Here is a 13,432-nt window from a genome sequence, read left to right as displayed (position 1 = left end):
GCCACCTCTTGGGCAAGACACTTTGCTGTTCAGAGCATCAGCTTCTTTACCAGGCAAATAGGGACAAAGATCCATGCCTTTCGAGGATATGAAAAGGAAGAAATGAGAGTGGATATGCAAAGAGCTTGATACCCACGGTACATATAAGAGCCCAGTAATTGCTATTATTACGATCTTCATTACCATTTCCATCCTCACTGTCATCTAACAGAGAGGCAGGGTTATAGAGGGGGCCCATTCTGTCCCAGGAGGACAGGGTGTTAGGCAAGTTCAACCCCCTTCCTAATTCTAAGGCCTATCGACTGGCCGGTGAGCTCAGTTGCTTAGAGCGTGGTGCTGGCCATCGTAAGTCTGAACCAGTACCTTAGCCTTTTGGGGCCTCAGTTTCCGCATCTGTTAAATGGGGGCCACAGCACTCCACTTTACCACACTGCCTCGGAGGGAAGATAAAACGTGTCTAGGGCTGCCGAAGGTGACGTCTCCAGGCTCCACACTCTGCTCTGAGCTCTGTTTCTCCAGTCTATCAAATGAAGAGGCTGCCCCTGCAGGGCGCTGAGCGGCAGGGCCAACGACCGACCAGGGACAGACGGACGCACCCGAGTGTGGGGGGGCCTGGGGGAGTGTGGGAACTCAAAGCAGAGAGTGGAGTTGGACCATCCCACCTTCCAGACTCTCTTCGGTTTGGGGAGGGTTCAGCCAAGTGTCCGAGCTGATAAAGGCCAGCTGTTGTTTCTTGTTTAATCCCCTGAGAGTGGCCATTTGGTGCTAATTAGGTGAGGACAAAATACTTCCAGTCACTATCGTGCACAGGGCGACAGACTCTGAGGGCTGCTCTCTCCACGTCAGAGTGAAATCTTATCCGCCTTTCACCCCAACCCGGGCCCAACCCGGCTCCGACGCTTACATGCCCTTCGGCAAGTTCTTGACCTCTCTGAGCCTCAGTTTCCCCAGCCATAACATGGGACTAAAGACAGCACCTGCCTCCAGCTTTGGATTATCTTATCCGACAAGTCACGTAAACCTGGGTTCATGTGCACACGCACACATGCCAAGGAAGGGAGGGGCAAATAAAAATTTTGAAAAGATTCAATATTTGCTCTTTCATGAAAACCATCAAGGCAAAACATTGCGAGAAAAATAAAAACTTGGTTAGCCTTCCTTTATCATTTAGTATCGTTTTTATTCTGGATTACCTATGCAGGCGTCATAATAGTTTCAGAGCTTCCTTTTAAAAGTCTTAATCTGATCCTGCCCACCTTGTAGGGCTGTAGGAGGGACTAATCGAGAACATTCCTGCAAAGCCCTGAGCATATAGGAAGCATGCAATAAAAATCCACCAGCATCATCATCACTTCTTTGGAAAAGAAGGCACAAGAGAATTTCCATCGAAGGATAGGGGGTTGAACGCGTGCATTTAATTCTCCTCCCTCCCCAAACCTTACTAAAATGACAGGAAGGGGGTTTTTCAAAACCAGTTCAAACGAACTGGAGAGGACAGAACAGCAACACGACCTCGGAAGCCAGAAAACAGGATGAACGATGACAGTGCCGAGAAAGGAGAAGTCTAAGGCGGCCGTGGGGATAGCTGAGAAGCCACTTGAACCCCCTGCCCCCAGCCCAAACCTCAGTGATAGGCAGGAACAGGAGCCCATGGAAGAGAGCGCAAAGGAGGGCATCAAAACAGAAGGACCCGTTGACAGTCTGTTTGAGAAGCTGCTAGACACTCCGGACATCTACACTCTCACAGCCAAGTGACTGCCCTTCCCACAGCAGGTGGCAGCTTTATTCTCTGGAGAGGGTTAAACACAGGGTCTGCCCTGGGGACACCAGAGACCACATTTGAAAGAAGGAGGATGACATGTAAATTTCATCATGAATTTTGAAACCCTCAGCCCCTTCTCAACTAGACACTCAAAACGATGGGAGACAGATCTTTACCCTCCAAGAAGCAGATGGCACAAGTCTTCTCTGAAGAATCTGATGAGCCCAAGAAAAAAGACTGAAAGATACGGTGCCCCAGTGGAACAGCCCAGCTCCATCATACTACAGCCAAGCTCGGCAGCAGCAAACTCCTCTTGCAAGCACAGAGCTTCCATCAACTTTTTGACACCCATGCACTAATGCATCCCAGAGGAATGGACAGACATCTGAAGAAAGCCACTAAGGTGACAGAGAGAAGTTAAAACAAGTAAATAGGAAAATATGCATCTTGGAGAAAACAGAGACTGTCCACGGAGGAGTTCCCTCCAAGAAAAAGGACATTGCATCCACAAAAAAAAAAAAAAAAAAAAAAAAAAAAAAGCCTATATGAAAGAAATATTCAAAAGCAGAGTTCTTGGAAATTACATATATATCTATAATAGCAGAAATTTAAAAACCAGTGGAAGGATTGTAAAATAAAGTTGAATTGCCCAGAAGATAGAATAAGAAAAAGATAAGGGAATCAGAAGACAAGAGAAAGAGATAAAAACTACAGGAACAGTCCAGGAGTTCCATTTTGGAAATAAGACTTCTAGAGAAACAGAATAGAGAACACACAGAGAAAGAAATCACCAAGGAAATAATTCACAAAAATTTCCCAGAATTTAAGGACTCGAGTTTACAGATTAAGAAGGACCATTAAATCTCCAGCAGAGAGTGAAGACAGAGCCATGCCAAATCTCTTGTCACGAACAGGAGGGTTAAGAAGAGTTTAAAAGCTTCCAGAGAAGAAGAAAAAAAAACCTAGTCACACACAAAGGATCAAGAATCAGATTGGCCTTTATCTTCTCAAAAATGAAACTGAAGCTGGAAGGCAATGAAGCAATGCCTTAAAAATTCTGAAAGAATGATTGCTTGCTTAAAATGTTTAAATCCAGCTAACCTAGCCCTTAAATATTAGAGAGGCATCAAGTCATTCAGATATGCAAGATCTCAATTTCTTTCTTGAGAAGGTGCTCCATTTAAACAGGAGGGTAAATCAAGAAAGAGGACGACGTGGAAACTAGGGAACAAGGACACCACCATGAGAGGGAATTGAAAGAAGGGAATTCCAAGGATGATAAGGAAGCTCCCAGATGTCAGATACCTGTCATAGAGGGGGGCCAGGGCTGATCAGAAGGCTCCAAGAGCCATCCCCCTCCAGGAGAGGCTGTCAGGAGGATTCCCAACACATACCTGGACATATAAAAAGGAGATTCACATATTTAGAAGGAGAATTTGGGATAGAATTAGCGATTAAGTACACAGAAAACCAAGTCAGGAAAAAAAAAAAAGCAATTACTAACTCCAGGGAAAAGAATAAATTATACAGGCAAAGTAATGACAAGACTGTGCCGAGCTCAGCTGAGAAAGGCATCTGTACTGTTACAGTAATGTAACTTCTAAGTACAGATTTCACCAAAATTATATATAAAACTAGACTGGGAGTCTGTGAGATGGGTGTATGGGGGGGTGTGTGTGTGTGTGTGTGTATGTGGGAGGGCGGCAGTAGGGACAAAACAAGGCAATAAGAGAGCTAAATCCTCATTTTCCACGATGAGAAATCAATACCTAAATAATACCTAAAACTGAGAGAAACAGTAAGATATCAACAATACGATCAAGTTCTTGAGAGATTACGGAGGTTAATATCAAAAAGTCAGTTAGAAGAGTTGATAATGGTTACCCCTGGAGAAGGAGAAATGACAGAAACAGTAAAGGACAGCAATGTTATCATCTCTCCAAAAACAAACAAAAAAGCATGGGGAAATTGAAAAAGCAAACATGGCATAATTTACATATGCATTAGATAATTTGCATACACATATAAGATGCCTTTCTAAAATGCCTGCTTCTCTTATCCCCTTCTCTCCCCCGAGGTGCTTGGCTTCCTTTTGGGAGGGGAGGTGTTGGTGAATTGTGTCTTAGAAAGATTCCCGCCCCCCATATTCCCAACTGCCCTGAGGCAGCAAAGGGCTGAGCCGGACACGCCTCTAGGCTGGCTCCTGCCATCCTCATCACACCCACTCTCCCCTCCACACCACCCCAGCTCCCCTTCTCCCATCTTAGGAAACCATCCTTCAAGGCTTGTAAACCTCCACCCCTCTCAGACAACCCGCCTCCACCCATCCTGACCCTGGCTGGTTCTTTTCTTTAAACAACTCTAACAGCTCTTCATTCATCCACAAATATTAACTGGGCAGCTACTACATGCCGGGTACCAGCAACCGTGGGGGAGGGGCACTGATGAACAGGCAGACAAGGACGGAGTTCGTGGGTCTTACGGAGTTTATGCGTCCTCGGGAACGTAGGGTCCACGTATCACATCTTAAATGCTTCCTTCTGTATTCAGGGAACGCGTTATCCATCCTTCCCCAAGCCTACCTCTTCACACCCCGTCTTCTCCACAAAGGACTTGAGGAGAAAGCCACAGCCGCTAACTATCTCCAACGAGACAGACAGCTCACGGGGCATCGCAGCCGAGTGACTTTACAGCCTCGGGATAGCAACATTCGTCAACGGAGTCATGAACTGGCCCTACACAGCCCTTCATAAAAACCACATTCCCACTTCACAGAGATAAAAAGGATTCTTCCCGAGCCGACATTTGTCTCTGTGATTTTTTTCGAAGATTTTTTTCGCTGGAGTCTGTCATCACTAGTTGGCCGGAAAGCATCAGGTAACACCAAAAGGGATGCGTGCGTATCCGCTATGGACGAGCATTCCAACTAAACAGAGAGCTTATCCTTTACGGATGCGGGTGCTCACGGTTGTGTTTCCTCTTGGGGTTTAGAACGTGTCAACATTTCTAAGTGATTTTCTGTTTCATGATATAATTTTGTGTGAAACTCTAGAGCCTAAAAAGAATGAAATGTATTAACTGTGTTAACCCAGGGGGTCCCTGTAATCGAGTACATCATTGTCCCAAAGTCGGGAGGTTGTCTAGGGAAGCAAAAGTTACCGCAATACAGAGCCAGCCCTGACGGCCTAGTGGTTAAAGTTTGGGGCTCTCACTGCTTCGGTGGCCCAGGTTCGGTTCTCGCTCGTGGAACCACACCGCTCATCTGTCAGTAGCCAGTGGTGGCGGCTCACATAGAAGAAAGAGAAGGACTTACAACTAGAATACACAGCCATGCACCAAGGCTTTGGGGAGAATAAAAAAAAGAGGAACATTGACAAGAGATGTTAGCTCAGGGCCAGTCTTTCCCAGCAAAAAAAAAAAAAGTTATCACAACCCCAAAAGAGTTTTCAATGAGTCAACCAGGTAGGAAATTAGACCACATTACAGCATCCTTCTCTGGCACCCACTGACTCGACGCCTCCACCCAGCTGATGACTGGGTGTCAACATCCACCATAATGATACAAACACCAAAAGGGCAGCTCTGAAAAACTGTAGATTTCCCTAAAGGTTCTGAGTGTCACGAAGTCAATGAGCTTGGAAAGGCCATGAAAAGTCAGGGCCATTCACAACCAAGTATCAGAGAGTCATCACGAACACAACGGGGCTTTGAGAGACTGTGCTAAACACCAAGATGTGAAAGAAGCCCTTGGGAAAACTGGTGACCCATCCTATAAGTCTGCAAAAATTATCCTCTGAAGGGCTGGCCCAGTGGCGCAGCGGTTAAATGTGCACATTCCACTTCGGTGGCCCAGGGTTCACCCGTTTGGATCCTGGGTGTGGACCTACCCACCGCTCATCCAGCCATGCTGTGGTGGCGTCCCACATACAAAAAATAGAGGAAGACTGACACAGATGTTAGCTCAGGGCCAATCTTCCTCACCACAAAAAGAAAAAAAGTAATAATAAATAACCCTATGTTGATAATTTGCAATGTCATTTTTCAAGCTCAGTCGAACTTTTTTTTTCCTTACTATCTACAGTGAAACTTTGGTCCGTGTTTTAAGTGATTTTTTTCTAGAACCAGTTATTCTCAGATAGTCAAAACCTCCTTCATTTCACACCGTTCAGCTCAGTTAGCGTACGAAAGGTTGCAGACCAAAATGTTAATGGTGCTGATCTCTGGATGATAGAATTATGGGTGCTGGTATATTCTCTTTTGCTTAAATACATGTTTTAATTCTTCCAGAATGAATATATAATATTGAAGTTTTTTTTAAGTTACACATAGATGTCTTAAGAGCACTGGCATTGCCTACCTGTCACTGCCCCCGCCCCCCCCCACCTTCTTCACTAATGGAATTTTATTTCATCCTGGTATTGAGATAAAATGTGCTTAGTGGGAGCTCCCTCAGCTCCAGGAAAGAACTGGGAATAGTCCAAACCAAACATGAACATCCCAGTCCCCTTTGCCAATGACTGGTTTAGAGGCTAGCACGTGACCAAGCTTTAGCCAATGAGAAATAAGGGATGCCTGCTGAGGAATTTCTGGAAAAAGTTTTCCTGCCTGATTAAAAAAAAAGAGAGAGACATAGAAAAAGAACCTATCCCTCAACTTTCTTCATGCTTTTGGATATCATCACACAAGGATGTGATGTCTGGAGCTATGGCCGCCAACTTGAGACCATGAGGGAGAAGCCAAGAAAATCCCAAAGAAATCTGTTTTTGAGTTGATGAATTAACTAACCCTGAAATCATCAGCCTCCAGACTTCTTACATGAGGTAACAAACTCTTCTTAAGTCACCCTAATTGGTTGCTATGCGCCTTGCAACCAAAAGTACCCCAAATGTTATGAACGTTGTAATTTTGTGATGCTCAGCTTCCCAAAGAGGTACATGAACCATTATTTCATACTTTCCCATCTAGGGAGACCACAAAGGATTTTCTTTCTTTCTTTCTTTCTTTCTTTTTTACAAAGATAGATACCTAACTCCAAGAGTCATCACCTTACAACCTAAGCTTGTATCTCCACAGCCCTTTATGCAAGGCTCCATCTGCTAGCCTTTGGAGGTAATGGCAGTCCTGTGTCTGAAGTGGTGCAGCTTGGGTCATTCCTGTGGGGTTTGGCTAACCCTGTCAGTAACTTGGGGTGCTTATACCTGAGCCCCTCTACCTTGGGGGGGTATCTCCTAGGTACACCTGGATCCCTTCCCTCAGGAGCTCCCAGGACTCGGGCTCTCCTCTGTTCCCAACTCAGGACACTCTTGAAGGAGCAATTGCAGGGGTGATTACAGGGGCTTGACGGTGAACACAAACGAGTGCCCCAGGCCAGGTGAGGACTGGGGAGCCGTAGAACCCACACCCCGCCCCCAAAGGGCCGGCTGACACATGGGAACACGGGCCCAGTGTTGCCAGCTGTTCCAATATTTTCAAAACAACCTAGAAATCTGGATTTTTAGGTACGATCTCCCCATTTTTTAAAAGTTGGTGACTAATTCAAGCATCATTAAAACTCCACATGCACTAAACCAAACTCACATGAGGGCTGGATCCAGCCCACCAGCTGTCAGTTTGCAACCTCTGGACTATTCACACCCAACAGTCGTGTCACAACTGTGCACGGCTTTAGAATCATGAAAGCCCTTTTCTGTTGCCCTTTGCCAAGTGTAAGGACAGGAGGACTGTATCTCAAGGCCAGACCCATTTATAGGAAAGAAAATCCTCTGGTCTCTCCCCAGAGGTTGATGATACTGGAATGGGTGTTGCCCCTTTCGTTGTGCATGCAAAACACTTCATAAGGAAAGCAAGAGCTCAACTCCGCTGAGGCCAAGGGATTTGCTGAGAGGGGCCCAAGGGAGTCCAGCAGAAGAAGCTCACGATGCAGAGATGCCCCAGTTTCTTTTTCCTGCCTTATTGCATTGGCTAGAATTGCTAGCACAATATCGAGTAGAGTGGTGAGAACGGACATCCTTATCTTGTTACTCGTCTTAGGCAGAAAGCATTGACTCTCGCTATTAAGCACGATGTTAGATGTAGGTTTTTTGTAGATGCCTTTTATCAGGTTGATAACGCTCCCTTCTATTCCTGGTTTTCGCAGAGTTTTTATCACGAATGGATGTTGAATTTCGTCAAATGCTTTTTTTCCTGCATTAATCAATCTAATCGTAGGGTTTTTCTTCTTTATACTGTTACACGGATCGATTTCTGGATATCGAACCAGCCTTGCATTCCTGGGAGAAGCCCCCAGGGGTCACGCCCCCAGTTTCCAGGCATTTTCGGAGACTCAGTTGCCTCTGTTGTAAACTGCAGGCAGTAACACTGACCCCACCTCACAGATTGGGCGGAAGACTAAAAAGGAGTGAATGTGCGTGTTTGTGTTGAAGGGGATACGTGCCTGGACCCGAACTCCTATTCAAACAGAGGCTGAGAAGAAGCCCTATAATAACAAACTCCTACTTTTCAAGCTGTTGCCACACCAGGCATTGCATGAAGCACAGTAAGTACCCTAAGTGCAGGCACCCTAAAGTGTGGGGAGTGACTTTAGGTGCCACTCAGATTAACAGTCTTTAATAGTTATATATTATTTTCAATGTGCATTAGAAAAAATATATATAGCTGGCATGTCCAACATCTGGTTTCGTGCATGATGATGATAACAGCTTACACTCAGTGAATTTTGACCAAGCGCTGTTCTAAGCACTTTATCCACAATAGTTCATTTAATCCTCACACTGACCCTATGTTATTGTCATCCTTTTACAAATGAGGAACCAGAAGCAAAGAGAGGTTAAGCAACTTGCTAAAGGTCACACAGCTAGGGAGTGGCAGAGCTGGGATCTGAACACAGGCAGCCCTGTTCCAGAATTCATGCTCCTGACTAGCAGAGTACACGTCTTAGTCTGAAATAGGTTGGAGTTTGAAATAGGGTGGTGCTTATAAGAAAAATATTAAGCAAATAATATAAATATGTAATTTATATGAAGTTTAAAAACAAGGAAAACTGATTAACGGTGACAGAAATCAGAAGACTAGTTACTTCTGGGGGCTGCTGAGGAGGTGTCGACTGAGAAGAGGCGTGAGGGAACTTTCTGGAAATCTGTTACACATCTTGGTCTGCATGGTGATTCTATGACTGTAGATATACGTAAAAATTAATTTTAGGCTGGACACTTTAAACGTGTGCACTTTATGTACTCTCCTGTATGTAGGTTTATCTCGATGAAGAGTTTATTGATGAAGAAGAATAATAATATACACAAACATGGAGGTGACATGCAAAAGTCTGGGAAAGGCTGCATTACCATCTTCACCACCAGCTGCAAGATGGATTCTGTCATCCCTTTTACAGATGAGGAAACTGAGGCCGGAGAGGAGAAAACATCTGTCTACCATCCCACAGGGAGTGAGTGACAGCTGCCAACCCAGCTCTGGGTGGCTCAGCCCCCGGGCTGCCACCCACCCCCTTCCCTTCCAAAGGGACTAGCGTTACAGTATTTCCCAGACAGCTGGCCTGGCCAGGGCCTCGGGCGGCCGGAGGGATGCGGGCACGGGAGCTGGCGCAGGTCCATGCCCGTATTTGCCCAAGCTCCACGCTCTCCCTCACCCTCCGGGCCGCAGACACAGATGCTCCGCTTGCTTTTTCCCTTTTTCAGTCACAGGGCTCCTGGGTCCCAGCACCGCCTGCCAAGCTCCACATTCTTGGCGAGGACGGCAGGCAGGCGGGACAGGAGGGGCCCCGGGCAGAGCAGGCGCTCTCCAGAGGCGGCCCCGGGCAGCCGTGGTGGGCTCCTCGGGGAGCTCCCGTGATGGAGATGCCCTGGCCAGGCCACTCCTCGCCCGGTGAGGGCTCCCGTCCACCCCGCAGGCCGGCTCACCTTGCAGCATGCTCCGGTAGGCCGTGTCGGCAATGGCATAGATGTGGGGCGGCATCTCGTGCCTCTTCTTGCCCTTGTACATCTCGATGATCTTCTCCGAGTAGATGGGCAGCTGCTTGTAGGGGTTGACCACCACGCAGAAGAGGCCGGAGTACGTCTGCGGACAGAGAGCCCAAGTTTATTTCCAGCCCACAGCGGGGAGGAGAGCTCGGACATCCAGCCCGCGGGGCCCTGGCGTGAGAACACCCATCACGGCCTGCATTTATTGAGCACGACTGTGTGCATTTTCTCGTTCCCTCCCCATGGTAGCACTATCAGAGAGGTGTGCTCCTATTCTCACTTTAGAGATGGGTAAACTGAGGCTCAGAGTCCTAGTGGGAGCTCCTGGGCATCACTGATTTTCCAGGCAGTGGAGAGAGGAGCAAGGCTGGATTTCCAGGCCGCCTGTGTCATAGTTTATAAGTGCATGGGGTTCACAACCTGGTTCCACTCCTTCCTTCCTGCTGTCACTCCACCTCCCTGAGCCCCATGGGCTTAAATAATCGCTGCCATTTATTGAGCACTTGCTGTGTGCTGAGCGCCGAGCTGAGCACATCACAGGCATCTTCTTATCAAAACCTCCCACCTGTCCTGTGACCACGACCCTGTGATCCCCGCGCTGCCCACTTGACAGGTGAGGAACTGAGGCCTGGCGGGGTTGTCACCAGGTCACACAGCTGCTGGGGAATTCGGAACTAGAAATCACGGCCGTTAACCCCAGAGCGCGTATTCTGGACCATTCACCAAGTAACCCTTTGTCTGTGAGATGGGCATAAACCCAGCCGGCCACAAAAAGGAAGGGTGTTGACACACACTCCAACACGGACGAACCTCGGGGATGTCTTTCGTGATGCTCAGCGAAACAAGCCAGACGCAAAAACGCCACATAGCGTCTGATTCCAGAAACATCCAGAACAGGCAAATCCGTAGTTACAGAAAGCAGACCCTTGGTTTCCGGGGACTGGAGAGAGGGGGGCATGGGGAACGATGGCTAATGGGGAGGGGGTTTCCTTCTGGGGTTCTGACAACGTCCCAGAACGACACAGTAGGGAGAGTCGAACCACCTCGTGAATGGGCTGACTGAGCTGCGTCCTTTCAACCAGTTAAAACAGCAAATTTTATGTTATGTGGATTTTACCACCATTAATAAAAATACTTGTCTGGCCCTACCAAGTGCCTCAGAGCATCCGGAAATCATCAGAAGAGGGAGGGGCCGTGAAGACCCTCTGCAAACCCACCCCACTGTCCTTGTGCCTGTCCCTTCCTGCACGGCAGATTTTCCTGTCAGTCGAGGTCACAGCCCAGGAGACAAGCTCCAACCTGTCCCACAGGGACTGTCTTCCCCACCATAACATCAGCGCCGTCCGAGGCTCCGATGGCCACGAAGGGTGTCAGCCCTCCAGCTCCCCCAAGAAGTGACTAAAGGAGGAGGGGGAGACATTCCCTCTCTAGGTTACACTCAGGGCCAACCAAACACCAGAGAGGGTGAGCAACTCAGCCAAAGTCACCCAGCAAGACCCTGGCGATGCCAAGCCCAGCTCAGCCAGTTCTCAGGAGGGAGCACTGTCCAATCGGCTGTCTGACCTATGCTGGTCTACAGAAACAGAAACCAGGGCTTGCTTGTTCCATCATTCATTCATTCATCCATTCATTTGCCCATTTGCTCACGCATTCACTCGCTCATTCACTCATTCTGTGCATATGTCCTAGGCACAGTGCAATGTGCTAGGTTGGAGTAGAAAATCAAAAACCACAAGGCCCTGCTCTCAAAGGGCTTTCAGTCAAAGCTGCAGCCAACTGGAGAGAGGCAGGGTCCTCCAGGGCTCCATCTGCTAGGCGCTAGGTGATAATGACGTGTGACGGGTCAGGGGCGAGGGGAGAACGGTGTGCTTCCAAAGGTATAGGACTGGTGGGGGGAGCAGGGAATAATCTCCCAGGCCCTCCCCATCCTCCTGAGGAGGGCGGGGAAGGCCTGGGGTCAACAAAAGGCCTGTCTAAACATCCATCAGCTGTTTATTGAGCGCCTACTGTATACCAGGTCTGTGCTGGACATTGGAGTTCAGTCAATCAACGACAGGCCTCGTCCCAAAGAGCCCACAGGTCAGAAGGGGGACAAGGACATTTGAAACAACGTGGTAAGAGTAAGGATGGAGCCCAGGTAAAGAGAGGCCCTAACCCATGGCGGGGGGGGTGGGAATGGGAGACTTTCAAGGGTGGGGAGCTCCCTGCACTGAGTCCTAACAGACAGAGGGTGTCAACCGGCTCAGGAGGGAGCAGAGGCCAGAAGGCAGCGGGGCAAAGACCAAGAGGCAGAAACGTGGGACACAGGGTGCGTGCGGGTGAACGGCATAAAGAAGAAACGGGATGGTGAGGGGAGGAGGCCCCTGTGGAGGTAAGCGGCACCAGGACCTGCACCCAGCCTGACGGGTTCGCGGTCGGCCTGGAGTCAGCGCCAGCTGCAAGAGCCCTGCGCCGACCGGGGAGCCCCCTCCTCCTCCTCTTCAGGCCCTGCACAGGCCTGGGCATACAGTAGGTGCTTGCTAAATGAATGCCTGGGGGGCAAGTGAATGCAAAGATTCCCTGGATCAGGGGTAGCGCTTCCCTCATCTCTGTGATGAGATGGGGCCTCGCACGGGGTGCCATCCAGCAGATGCTCAGTGGACGTTTGTTGAGCGGGCGGCAGAGGTGTTCCAGGGCGGGGCTGTGTGTCCTGGTCCCCAGCATGCGGCCTCCCATAGAGTAAGTGCCCAATAAATGATCGATGGATAGAATGATGGCCAGCCGAGCCCCATCCATCCTTCAGGTCTCAGTTCCACCGAGAGCTCCTCCCAAGGTCACGCTTCTGCCAACTGCCACGCCCTTTTTAGAATGTGGGTGTCATTTACAGCCCAAATCACTCCCCCCAAGGCCTTAATCTGGAGGCAGTAAGGGGCACTGGGTGAGGGTACAGAATCGAGCACTGAGGACTTGGGTTTGAACCCTCATTCTGTTACTTCCTGGCTGTGTGACCCTGGGCAATTTACTTAACCTCTCTGAGCCTCAGTTAGCCTCCTCTGCCAAATGAGCAGGGTGTAATAGCAGCTCTTTCATAGGTTCGCAGTGAGATAACACCTGTGAAGCATTTAGCATGGTGCCTGGTATACAGTCGGTGCTGAATAAATGTTAGTGACTATACCATGCTGCCTTTGTTTCTTGATGACGAAAACCTTGCCACCTTGGAACCTTCACATGTGCTGTTCCCTCTACCTAGAACACTTTCCCTGCAATGTTCCCAGAGCCATTTGCCTCTCCTCCTTCAGGGCCCAGCCTCAAGGTCACCTCCTGGACTGCTGGCTGCACCCCATCGTACCTCCAGCATCCAGAACAGAGCCGGGCACACGGCATTCATGCAGTGAATACTTGCTGAAGGAAATGAAGAAAAGAAGGCAGGAAGGAAGGCACGGCCCTCCCAACTCCATCACCGGCTTCTGAAGGATAGGCATTACTTTCTTCCTCTTTGCTAGGACACTTCCCGTGCTACGCACACAGCGAGCACTGAACCCACGCTTCTAGGCAGATCTGAATATCTGTTCCATTGAGCAAGCCTTTCTAGGGCATGACAACCCGACAGGAAGAACCGGGCGGGCAGCAGCACGCCCCACGCAGGGCGGCTGGCCTTCGGCATCCGGAGGTCCCATCTCCATCATTCAACCCCGGTTAACCTCGCCCGCCCCAGCCC

At 48.9% G+C, this 13,432-nt stretch overlaps 1 protein-coding gene across 8 annotated transcripts in view; it reads right to left on the bottom strand.

The window, feature by feature from the left end:
- The window catches only part of MYH11 (myosin heavy chain 11), a 118,412-nt gene that overhangs the window by 84,889 nt on the left and 20,091 nt on the right, over positions 1–13,432 (bottom strand). For all 8 annotated transcript variants that reach the window (XR_011424791.1, XR_011424790.1, XM_023616273.2 and 5 more), the window contains exon 3: positions 9,676–9,832. Coding sequence is in view for 6 of the 8 variants with exons in the window: in XM_023616273.2 (XP_023472041.1) it covers positions 9,676–9,832 (157 nt within the window). In the remaining 2 variants the exon portion in view is untranslated. The remainder of the gene's footprint in view (positions 1–9,675; positions 9,833–13,432) is intronic.

This window comes from Equus caballus, chromosome 13 (assembly GCF_041296265.1).
Source record: "Equus caballus isolate H_3958 breed thoroughbred chromosome 13, TB-T2T, whole genome shotgun sequence".
In the NCBI taxonomy this organism is placed as follows: domain Eukaryota; kingdom Metazoa; phylum Chordata; class Mammalia; order Perissodactyla; family Equidae; genus Equus; species Equus caballus.
This window is presented reverse-complemented; position numbering and strand designations above follow the sequence as displayed.